Source organism: Gymnoscopelus braueri (assembly GCF_963280865.1).
Source record: "Gymnoscopelus braueri genome assembly, chromosome: 16".
Taxonomy (NCBI): Eukaryota; Metazoa; Chordata; class Actinopteri; order Myctophiformes; family Myctophidae; genus Gymnoscopelus; species Gymnoscopelus braueri.
This window is the reverse complement of record NC_137616.1, coordinates 24,552,840-24,565,170: the sequence shown is the minus strand read 5'-3', so window position 1 is coordinate 24,565,170 and position 12,331 is coordinate 24,552,840. Positions and strand designations below refer to the sequence as shown.

The window sequence follows — 12,331 nt, the reverse complement described above, 5'->3', positions numbered from 1 at the left end:
GATAATAATAATAAGGAATTGCTTTTTTATAGCGCTTTTCTACCCAAGTACTCAAAGCGCTCCACAATGGTTAATTCATTCATACATTGGGAGGTGAAGCGGCGAGCAGCCGACGCCAGCATCCTCACTTCCCACAGTCATACACCAATGGTGGCAAGCTAGCGCCGACCAACTCATTGGAGTTAATTTAGGGTTCACATTTATCAACAGAGCGTAAAAACCGGCTTATATTTTTCCATATATTCGGCCGTACACCAACGTCGAAGTCACATTTATCAAAGGATCCTATACAGCCAATTCTAGAGTACACCAGGTCGGAGCTTTGATAAATCTCACGTCTGAAAACGAGCGTCATTTAAATAACACGCCCTTAAATATTCACAAAACGCCCCGACTTCACGACATGAAGAACCAGAATACGACCCAAAAAAAGCATGAAAAGCCAATAATAAAGAGTTTCCCCCGCTCGCCTCGCCACACACGCACACGCCTCTCTCTCTCTATCCTTAACCCAGCCAGGTTGTGTAGCCTACATAACTCTCTATGACATAACCAGGGGTGCACGCGCAGGCATAGCCTGGTAAACCCTCCCTCCGGAAATCTCAATTCCATTTCATTTCAGGAGTGAAATGGAATTGAGATTTCCGGAGGGAGGGTTTACCAGGCTAGCGCAGGCACACTCATAGATTTAAAACTACTTAAAATTCACACCTCAACAAAGTTTACAAATAAGGCTCCCGACTCACACCTGGCGAATTAACATAGGAATAAGCCTAGATGCATATCAATTGTCCATTGTCTGACCTGTTGTAGGTGTTAAGCGACGTGCGCATCACGTCATTAAAATACAGTGCAACCACATACCAAATCAGCATTGCAACACTGGACATAACTCCACAACATAGGACAAGCTACTATAAGTGTAGACCTCACTGTCCATGAAAAGATGGTCGGGACTCCCGAAAATTCTCTCGCAGAAGCGCTCGTATATTTTGAAAATAGCAGATCTACAAGCTGATCTACACAGCAGATCTACACAACAGGTCGCGATGCGACCTGTTGTGAGCTTGTAGATCTGCTATTTTCAAATAGCCAATGCAGCCAGATCTGCAAGCTTAACCAAATGACTGTTAAAGCAGTTTGTTTAAATTTGTTTATAAAATGATATATAAAATATATATTTATTATATTTTATATTTTATTTATTAGTGTAGATATACACATTTTGGAGTGGATTATGTGTCCAGATGCCTGTCAGACAGTCAGACAATGCTGCTCCGCAGGTCTACAATGGAATAAACGGGCGCAGCCAACGTCAACAACTGGTCTCGACCAGACGTGAGATCTCAGCGTAAGGTAGGATGAATCCAACGTCAGGATATATTGATAAATGCCGAAAGTTGCGGTGATCTCGCCATATGTCAATTATTTGGTCTGCACCACGTTGATAAATGAGGGCCAGTGTCTTGCCCAAGGACACTTCGACACTAACTCTGAGATAACTGTAGTTGCACCATACTGACACACGGTGGCAGTATGTGACCTAAAGATCTAGTGCTGGATGACTGGTGAGATGAATAAGGGTGCAACAGTTAGTCAAACTGTAAAATAGATTTAGTAGAAACAATGTGAAAATAGCAAATCTACAAGCTCACAACGCGTGTCATGTTGTGACACATTGTTTCCTTGTTGATCGGCTATTTCTTGGTTCCCCACAGAATAGGGATGCTAGGGTTCAAGTGGTTTTAAAGAGGTTTTAAAACGGTTCTTTGTTGTTTTTTTTAAATCCCAGGATCAAGTTGAGGCTCCCCCATGAGATGGCGGCTGGTATTGCAGCTCTGCGTGCGGCCATGGAGGGTCTGGTGGTAAAAGTGACCAAAGACCCAGAATACATCAGACAGCTGGACCCCACCAACCAGCGTCTGCTCAACACCATCAGACACATCTCCAAGCCCTCTGCTGCTGGACTCAACCTCATGGCCAACAACCAATGGTACTTACCCAAAATAAAACCCCACTATACCATCCTCCTATAATTTGACAAACCTCTGTAGTGCGTGGGTGCATGGTGTCGTGGTGAGGCCAAAATTGTTCTGCCCGGTTCTCCTCAGTGGCTGGAGCAATTGATCTGAATTTTCACACAGCCATTGACCCTTACCATGTGCACCTAACAGCGAAGCCCGTTTTCCGATCTCAGCTGTCTCAGCTGTTTGTTAGCGTTTTTGTGTTCGCTGGCTCCCGGGTTGCCAGATCATGTGCGCATATCCCCCCACGGGTATGGTCTAGTTTATATAACCCACGGTACGTACCCAAAATTAAACCTCACTATACTATTTATATAACCCACGGTACGTACTCAAAATAAACCCCCACTATACCATTTATATAACCCACGGTATGCATCTAAATTTGCACTTATGTTTCTATCAGTTACTCTCCCCATGAAGCCTTGAATTCATGGAGATTTCGTTTTTTTTGTCACATTGCTGATCTGATGTTCCAATATTTGATGAATTAAAGTAAATAGGAGGCCAAGCTTAACAAGAACAAAACTATATTTAAACGCATTCTTTCATAACCTCCTTAAAAAAAATCATGACCAGGAGATACAGTATGAGGTTAAACACGTGGGAAAGTGGTCCATATAAGACAGGTATGTGAGTTGTAAGCTTGTAGATGGTCAAACTAGCAATAGATCAATCTCCCAGTAAACCCTAATTGATCTCGGATTTAGCATAAAGGCAAAGGTTAAAGCCTCAATCTACAATTTCTTCAACTGGTTGTCTGTATGGCTAACAGTACGTCCTAATTTTACATATTTGTGCTAATTGTTTATGAAACACGGCGCTAGTGTGTGGGGGATCTCCTTGCTGTTTCACAAATCACACATTAGGACTTATTTTGCTTTAATCCCTTATGTGCGTGATTATGAATGAATGAATGAATTGTATTTGTATAGCACTTTTCCAAACATAATTACAAAGTGCTTTACATATATGTTAAAAACAGCAAACATCAGCAAGAGAAAAATAGAAATAAGAAAAAATTTAAACATAAAAACAGCATTTGTAGTCAGCCCATAAAACAATCCTGAGGAAAAAACACTTTATATACAGATGTGTTTTCAAAAGCGATGTAAGCGACATAAGATGCACATGGCAGGTCCACAGAGAAAGTAAAAGTCTGCATAGAGGAACAGATCCACATGAATGGAGGAAAGTAAAGTTGATGTTCCAGTTCCAGTTGATAGTGACTTGTTCAACAGTCTGATGGTAGCCTGGTGGAAGCTCTTCAGAAACCTGGTGGTCTTGCCCTTGATACTATGGTAGACCTCCTTGCCTGGCCTTGGGGTGGTGCATGTCCATGATTATACAGTGAGCTTTGACTACACACAGCTTCTTGTACATCTCTTGCAGGGAGGAAAGCGGTATATTGAAGTTTGTTTATTTCGACAGCAGAAAAAGTGCTCTATACAGCACTGTGTGTTCATAAAGACGACTAGTGTGAACACACTCTTAACTGACGTCTGGTCCTCTCCACAGGTTCGGTGATGGACCCCGCCCTCCCAAGATGGGTCGCTTTGACGACGGAGGCAGAGGAGGAGGAGGGTACAGGGGGGGTGGAGGCGGGTACAGAGGAGGAGGGTACGGAGGAGGAGGGTACGGAGGGGGAGGGGGAGGTGGCTACAGGGGAGGGGGAGGCGGCTATAGGGGTGGAGGAGGCGGGTATGGAGGTGGAGGTGGGTATAGGGGAGGTGGAGGAGGATACAGGGGAACTAGAGGAGGTGGAGGAGGAGGTGGAGGAGGATACAGGGGTTATTAGACGTAGGAGGACGAGTTGTGATCGCTAAAGGGGAATTTCACTTTAAAGTCATACTGTATAACTTTGCTTTTTGGAGTGCTTTTGGGGTGACACCTCTGGTAGCCACAAGTCTTTTTTTTTTTTTTTTCTTGCTGGGAGCGCCATGGAGAAAGGCTGCATCCGTACACGCTCCGGAACATCGCAACGTTTTTTCCTCCTTTTAGTATTTTTTAGCCTTCTCTTTTTTCCCTACACCGTCGTGTGTCTAAGGAGTTATGACAGACAAGCACTTATGGACATCAGCACAGCGATTACACACAGAATTCCGGACTTTTTTGCCGAAAACCTTCCACTCGGCTGGGTGGGGGGAGGGGTTACCTTTGTTCCGGCTGGAACTAACCCAAGGCGGCGGAAAAGACGACCAGGACGACGAGGGACAAGAGCGGGTCTCCTCGTAAGAACAACAAAACGTGGATATAAACCTGCACTGCCTTCAATCCTGCTAGCGAACGTTAGATCTCTGTGTGAATCAAGAACAGTGACCACTATGGACGACTTACTGGCGCGCGTAAAGTATAACAGTGAGACAAGGAACACGTCCATTGTTGTGCTAACAGAGACGTGGCTAACGGAGTTAGCATCTGATTCTTCCATCACTCCTCCTGGCTTCACCGCGTATAGGAAGGACAGAGACCCTGTACTGAGCGGTAAGCAACGTGGGGGGGGAGTTTGTGCCTTGATCAACAACAACTGGTGCAAAGATGTTAAAATCCTAGATAGTCACTGCTCACCAGACCTTGAACTTTTAATCATAGCCTGCCGTCCTTTCTACCTACCACGCGACTTCAGCATTGTGATTGTAGCCGTTGTTTACATTCATCCTGGAGCTAATAAGGACACAGCTATGAGGGAATTACACCAGGCGATCAGTGCACAAGAAAATCGCCACCCGGACTGCGCAGTCATCTGCCTAGGCGACTTCAACCGGACAGACTTAAAAAAGGTCTTTCCCAAATTCCACCAGCATGTCGCCTGCAGTACCCGTGGTGACAATATTCTTGACCACTGCTACACGCCCTTCAAGGATGGATACAAAGCTCTCCGCCGCCCACCGCTAGGAAGCTCTGACCACGACGCCATCCAGCTGCTACCTGCCTACAAACAGAGGCTAAAAAGGGAGCCGGTCGTTGAGAAGGAAATCCGAATCTGGTCTGAGGACACAGACGCTATGCTACAATCCTGCTTCTACCAGACTGACTGGGGGATGTTTAAGAACGCCGCTGGGAATAACATCAACGAACTCTCAGACTCAGTCACTGGCTTTATCAGTAAGTGCATAGATGACATAGTCTCAAAAAAGACAGTTTGGATCTATCCCAATCAGAAACCATGGATGGACAGCGGGGTACGTGCACATCTGCATGAACGGGATGCTGGTTTCAAATCTGGCGACGTGGAAACGCGCAACACGACGCGCGCGGCCCTAAACAGCGCCATCAGGAAGGCGAAAAAGGCCTACACAAAAAAGATGCAAGACAAACTCAGCAATGGCGACATCAGGAGCACATGGCAGGCGGTACACACCTTGACAGACTGCAAAACAAGAACCAGAAGCGAGGTGAACCCGCCTGCCTCCCTCCCCAACGAACTGAACACTTTCTACGGCCGGTTTGAGATCAGCTCCAACCGCGGCAGCCAAGCGGGGCCATCAGCAGCACCAGCAGAGGAGAACCCTCTAACCATCTCGGAGAGAGAAGTGCGTACAGCCTTCACACGGGTCAACATCCACAAGGCAGCCGGACCTGATGGGATTCCAGGCCGGGTCCTTAAGACATGTGCAGACCAGCTGGCGGGTGTCTTCGCTGACATCTTTAACCTCTCCCTCTCCCAGGCTGTGGTCCCTGCAGGGTTCAAAATGTCAACCATTGTGCCCATTCCCAAAAAGGCCAAAGTGACATGCCTGAACGACTGGAGACCTTTTGCTCTCACCCCGATCGCCAGCAAGTGCTTCGAGAAACTGGTGAGGGAATACATCAGCTCCACGCTACCTGCCTCGCTGGATCCGTGGCAGTATGCATACCGCAAAAACAGATCCACCGACGACGCTATTGCCATGGCTCTCCACACCGTCCTCTCGCACATGGACAACAAGCTGCTGAAGGACAAATATGTACGTATGCTGTTCGTGGACTACAGCTCAGCATTCAACACCATTGTCCCAGCAATACTTGACAAAAAGCTCAGAGACCTAGGGCTACACCCAAGCATGTGCGACTGGATACAGGACTTCTTGTCCAACCGACATCAGGTGGTGAGAATGGGCAGCATCACATCCGACCCCCTGACCCTCAACACCGGAGCACCCCAGGGATGCGTGCTGAGCCCTCTCCTCTACTCCCTGTACACGTATGACTGCAAAGCCACACATGTCTCCAACACCATCATAAAGTACGCGGACGACACGACAGTGATAGGCCGAATCGTCAACAACGACGAGTCTGACTACAGAGAGGAGATCAAATCACTGGCACTCTGGTGCCGGGAGAACAACCTCTCTCTTAACGTCGACAAGAACAAAGAACTGATCGTGGACTTCAGGAGGCCGCGGAGAGACCATGCGCCCATCCTCATCGACGGTGCTGCAGTGGAAAGGGTCAGCGAGTTCAAGTTCCTCGGAGTACACATCGAGGAGGACCTCAAATGGGAGACGCACTCCACACACGTGAGGAAAAAGGCTCAGCAGCGACTGTACTGGCTCCGCCGCCTGAAGAAGCTCGGAGTAGGACATCGCATCCTCAGGCTGTACTACAACAGTTCTGTTGAAGGCATCCTAACAAGCTGTATCACGGCCTGGTACGGGAACTGCACTGCCCGAGAAAAGATCAGCCTACAACGAGTAGTGCGATCGGCAGAGCAGATAATGGGAATCGAGCTCCCAGCGCTCCAGGAACTGTACAAAAAGCGGTGCGTGGTCAAAGCCAAGCGCATCATCAAGGACAAGCACCACCCAAGTCACAGACTGTTCAACCCCCTACAACGACCGCGACCGGGCAAGGGGCTCTACCGCAGTATCAAGAGTTCCACCACCAGGTTCTGGTGTAGTTTCAATCCGGCTGCTGTCAGAATGTTGAATGGGGCATAAGCCTGAATGAGGCATAGGCCTTGTTTCAGCAGCCTGACAGCAGACGGGGCAGACTTTTCTGGCTCTTCCTGAACACACCTGTGGATTATACCAGGGACAATGACTTGGACTTTAGCCCCCCCCCTCGGACACACCTGTGGACTACACCAGGTACAAATGACTTTTTGTTGCACTCCCTCATGGAGCTACTTGCGGATTATAATAGGGTCAGTCCACCCTAGGTGGACACGCACTGACCTTTTGCACCTTAATCCCTTGTATAACGCACTGACTTTTTTTGTCTTTTTTTATTGTGCTCCTTTCCTCTAAGCACCTTAACGTCCATTGTCTATCATGCACAGTATAAGTATAACATGCACAGTATACAATACATTGCTGCTATGCTCAGGCACTTTAGTTAGTTTTTTTTTTTAGTTTTTTTATCTCAGGTACTTTGTAAATATGTGGATAACTTGTCTGGCCTTCTGTTGCTCTCTTGTTTTGATCTCCTTCCCACTTGCCCCCCTCCCTCTTCTCCCCCCCCCCCCCCCCCCTCTTCTTTCTATGGAAACTAACGTTGCGATGGGAACGATGTACAAAAAAGAATTTCACCCACTTTTTTACCTTGTAAACCTGTGATGTGACAATAAAACTGATTCTGATTCTGATTCTGATTCTGTCATTACACCATCTGGTTATAGCTTATTTTTGCTTGCCGACCTCACCAAGTAATGCATTTACGGAATTTTTTTAACCCATTTAGACCTGAGGCCGATTCTAAAAACGCCTTCTAAATCCTGATCTAAGTTTTCTGAAAAACAAATGTATGTTGCTATATACTGTACATAGCAACAGGAACCCCAAAAGGGCTTCCCGTCCTGAAAGATATAGTTACAAATGGTTAATAAAAATGGAAGAAGAAATACATTTCTGGTTCCATTGCACCTCCTGTGAGTGCCTGCGTCATTTCGGTGTTAGTTTAGTAATGTAGGGACCACTCAACGGCAGACACATTCTAAATAATATTTAGAGAACTGGTCATACAGCACATTTATGTGAAATGCTTATTGTGAAAATTCTGCCAGTGGAAAATGATATAAAAATATTTGGTAGCACTTGCTATGCATCCCATGTGTATAACGCATTATAAACACACTTATAAGGCATTATAATCTGCTCATAACCCTGTATAATCATATTTATAAGAGCTCATAAATAATCATAATGCTTTATAACCATAACCATAACACATTATAAAGCTTGTTATAATGACTTATACGTTCAAGTATAAATGCATTGTATTATGCTTATAACACGTCATGATTACAGTTACAAATATTCATAACAACGTATAATGCAATCATAACACATTATACAGCATGTTATAATGACTTATAATGTCAAGTATTATAATACTTAATAATTGCTACCCACTTGGTAACACTTGCTATGCAACCCAAAATGTATTCTCATAGTTATAATCCATTATAATCAATCCTTTATTATCACTGCTATAATGCATTATAATCACAGTTGTAATGCATTATAAGTGATATTAAGGCATAACGGTGATTAAAATGTGTTATGACAGTGAGTATTAGGTATTTTATATTTTATTATACAGCATTATTAAATGATCATAAAGTAACAAATAGCCACTTAAAATAACTTATGATCATAGTGTAATGCATTATAACAGTAATTATAATGCATTATAACAGTGATTTAAAGGCGATAAAAATGTAATAATAACACCTTATAAAATGATCATAATGTCACAAATGTTCACTTTATAATAACTTATAATCACAGTATAACACCTTATAAGTGATAATAAGGTATTATAAACGTGATAATAATGCCTTATAAAATGATCATAAAGTAACAAATGACCACTTATAATAACTTATAATCGTATTATAATGCATGATAATAATGCATTATAATGGTTATGACACATTATAACAGTGATAATAAAGCATTATCAATTGATTATAATGGATTATAACTATGAGCATTAATTTGGGATGCATAGCAACTGTTACCAATTTGGCAGCAATTATGAAGTATTATAACACTTGATACTTATAAGTCATTATAAAAGGCCTTATAATGTGTTATGGTTATGGTTATAAAGCATTATGAGTATGTATGAGCTCTTATAATCTGATTATACAGGGTTATGAGCAGATTATAATGCCTTATAAGTATGTTCATGATGCGTTATACACATAGGATGCATAGCAAGTGCTACCAAATAGGTAATTGAAATGTTACACGCTATGATTTCAAAACACTTTAGTGTTCATTTTCACATCTACTTGGACTTTAAATAACTGCCAGGTTTCACACAAAAGCCTGAGTAGACGTTAAAATGACCCTAGAAGTGTTTTCAAGTGAAATTCTCCTTTGAGGTGAACTCCATCAGCGTGGAAGCTCCCATCTAGCAGATACTCCTCCATGCAGCTGTAATAATCGTTTAAATTGAACTTTATTAGTAGAGAAACACGTCACATGACCTTCCTGGATATGATGTCACTGTCGATGTGGATGAGATATTAGCAGAGCTCGACCGATGTAACGGATTATTTGAATTTTTGGAGGACGGTATCAGCGATTTTGCAATCGATTTTGGGCATGTCATTTACGGTGAAAAGCTCAAAGTTTTCACAAACTTTGAAAACAACAGCAGATCTACAAGCTCACAGTGTGTCTCGTTACGATGTGTTGTGAGCTTGTAGAGCAGCTATTTTTGACATTTTTGAATAGGTCTGAAGTGGTTAAATAAAATCCAGAATATCGGGTGAAACATGGGTAATCACCATTCGGTGGTCTCAGAATGTCTAAAATCGTGATCGTCTTCAGACCCAAAATTCCAGCATCAGTCGGGCTCTGGGTATTTGTGGTATTAGTTATAATTTTTATAGTTGTACTCGTTCTAGTATTTAGTTGTTCTCTGTAAAGGACAGAGCAGTCATAGTTTAACTGTACAACCCAATGTGTTGACACAAGGTGTGTTCGTAAAATAAACTCTCAGAGCCCATGAGCGCTCCTACTGCCTGAACATCAAGGTGTAATATCTCCCCTTGCCTTGCACAAAACGTGCTTTCCGTCTCTTCCGTCCGGCTCAGCAGTAGCCATTTCGGGAGACCCGGGTTCGAATCCTGCGTAGGACATAAGTTTTACAGATTGCAGCGTTAACTGATTTCACAGCACTCTGACGTCAAAATCTGGAGCAGTGTGAAAACGGAGCGGATTCTCGGAGCATGTTTACGAATGCACCCGTGATGTCTAGATGATGTGTCATCTGACAAATCATAATTGATCGTTTGAGACCCAAGTTGGAAGGAAAACCGTTTGAGACCGAAGTTTGAAGGAAAACCTGATTATGTGTCTGATTAGTTAGATGCCCGATTCTTTCTTCTTTGTGCTCCAGAAATAGATCTACAATTGTGAGCTTGTAGATCAGCTATTTTCAGTGTGTCGATGCGGTCGCACAACGGAGCATAAATTAAGCGTTGCAGTCCTGTTATGTCAATGTCAGTTATATCACCCTAAATTCACAAGTCTAAGAAATGTTTATTTCAAAATTTAGTTTTTTTCCCCTCAAATTCAGTTTCAGCAACATCTAACTGATCTGAGTAAACCAGGGAAACGTGGTTGTTTATGTTTTTGGTCACATTAAAGAATATTTTATACACCTGTGCATTTTCTATAGTTGTTCTTCCTATATAGTACATAGAAATTAAAGCTGTATATATAGCAAATATCATTCTTTTTAACTCCACTGCAATTATTTGGCAGCTTTAGTTATTAGATATTTTGCCGATTTAGATGATTACAAAACAAACGTACATTAACCAACTTTGTATACTTTGGCTATTCTAAGTGGTACTTCTTCAACCACTACGTGTGTGTCTGTCTTTACCCTGCTCACCTTTTTAACCCGGAACCGGAACTGAACATTGAACACATATTTACCAGTGAGGAAGTTTACACCACGTCATAAGAATTTATAAAAAATGATAAAAGTTGTAAATTTACTTACTGCACACTAAGAATAAAACACACCAATGACTGTCATTCTTTAACATTTATTTTTGCATTATAAAGTGAGTAAAAGGTAAGCAGTCCACAGGCATTTGCACATAATTACAATTATTGATTTATATTAAAGAATAAAAATGTCATCTATCATTTATAACATGTAGCTAGAACCAATCATTGTGTGTGTGTGTGTGTGTGTGTGTGTGTGTGTGTGTGTGTGTGTGTGTGTGTGTGTGTGTGTGTGTGTGTGTGTGTGTGTGTGTGTGTGTGTGTGTGTGTGTGTGTGTGTGTGTGTGTTACATCATTGAAATATCAGTCAGCATTGCTTCACTCCTTGTAAAAGTTAGTTTCACTGGAGCTTCATTTCTATAGTGTTCCAGTTCTAATTGTGTCTGCTCATTTATTTGTGTCATCACTTCCAATGTCACTTGTTTAATATGTATCCTCCTGACTGAGTTCTCTATCCTGATTTGATAAAACTGGTATCCTGACCTTGATATACATTTTCAGTTTAATAAAGAGCTGGAGAGACATGGATACTCCTGTTACTGAATAAACACTCCATAGCAATGAGTACTATTAGAATATAGAGCTATTTAACACTTATTTTAACCAAAGAAAATCACGTACTTTTAAATTTAAATTATTTTTTGGTGAGATCTGACGTTCATAGTGACAGAACACTGTCCCAAAAAAAAAAAAAAAACAGAAGTCTAGCTAGACGAGATTGAAATCTCGAGATTTCAATCTCGTCTAGCGAGACTTCTGGTTTTTTTTTTTGGTTGCATAGTGTTCTGTCACTATGAACGTCAGATCTCACAAAAAAAAAAGATATTAAAATATGTGATCTAACCTAAGGCCTATCCGGGCACCTTTTAAGCTGTGGCGGCTCAGGGGTGGAGTTATGAAATTTTTCTACTGTACCATTCATCCTAAGATATCATAACGTCATAGAAAAGGTAAGAAAACTTTAGTCCAAAATTCTCCTTTAAGTATATACAGTAATCAATACTTCTTCCTCCACCACTTGTGTGTCTGTCTTGTCCCTGCTCACCTTTTAACCCTGAACCAGTTTGATGACTGAATATTGTTGAACACATATTTACCACTGAGTAAGTCACATGTCTTGAAAAAATGGAAAAAAATAAATGATACAAGTTATACATGTACGTACTACACACAAAAATAAATGAAACCAATGAGTGTCATCATTTAAAGTTTATTTATTTTGCATTACAAAGTGTCAAATTTAAGCCGTTCACAGTGATTTCTATTAAAGAATCACATTTTCATCTTGTATAATTGGTAACAGGCAGCTACATAAAAGAACCAATCATTAACATCAGTATCATTGCATTCCTA

General features: G+C 42.3%; 1 protein-coding gene and 1 long non-coding RNA gene across 2 annotated transcripts in view; both read left to right on the top strand.

The window, feature by feature from the left end:
* The window catches only part of LOC308102895 (apolipoprotein B-100-like), a gene marked incomplete at both ends in the record, with an annotated part of 33,138 nt that extends 29,316 nt beyond the window's left edge, over positions 1 to 3,822 (top strand). The window contains 2 exons of the mRNA XM_080452748.1: positions 1,793 to 1,993; positions 3,543 to 3,822. Coding sequence (XP_080308874.1) covers positions 1,793 to 1,993; positions 3,543 to 3,822 — 481 coding nt within the window. The remainder of the gene's footprint in view (positions 1 to 1,792; positions 1,994 to 3,542) is intronic.
* A 5,361-nt stretch (positions 3,823 to 9,183) lies between these two features.
* Positions 9,184 to 10,012, top strand: LOC308103695. Its single transcript, XR_013934767.1, has 2 exons — positions 9,184 to 9,499; positions 9,788 to 10,012. It is a non-coding gene; the product is annotated as an uncharacterized lncRNA (long non-coding RNA).
* The last annotated feature ends 2,319 nt before the right edge of the window (positions 10,013 to 12,331 follow it).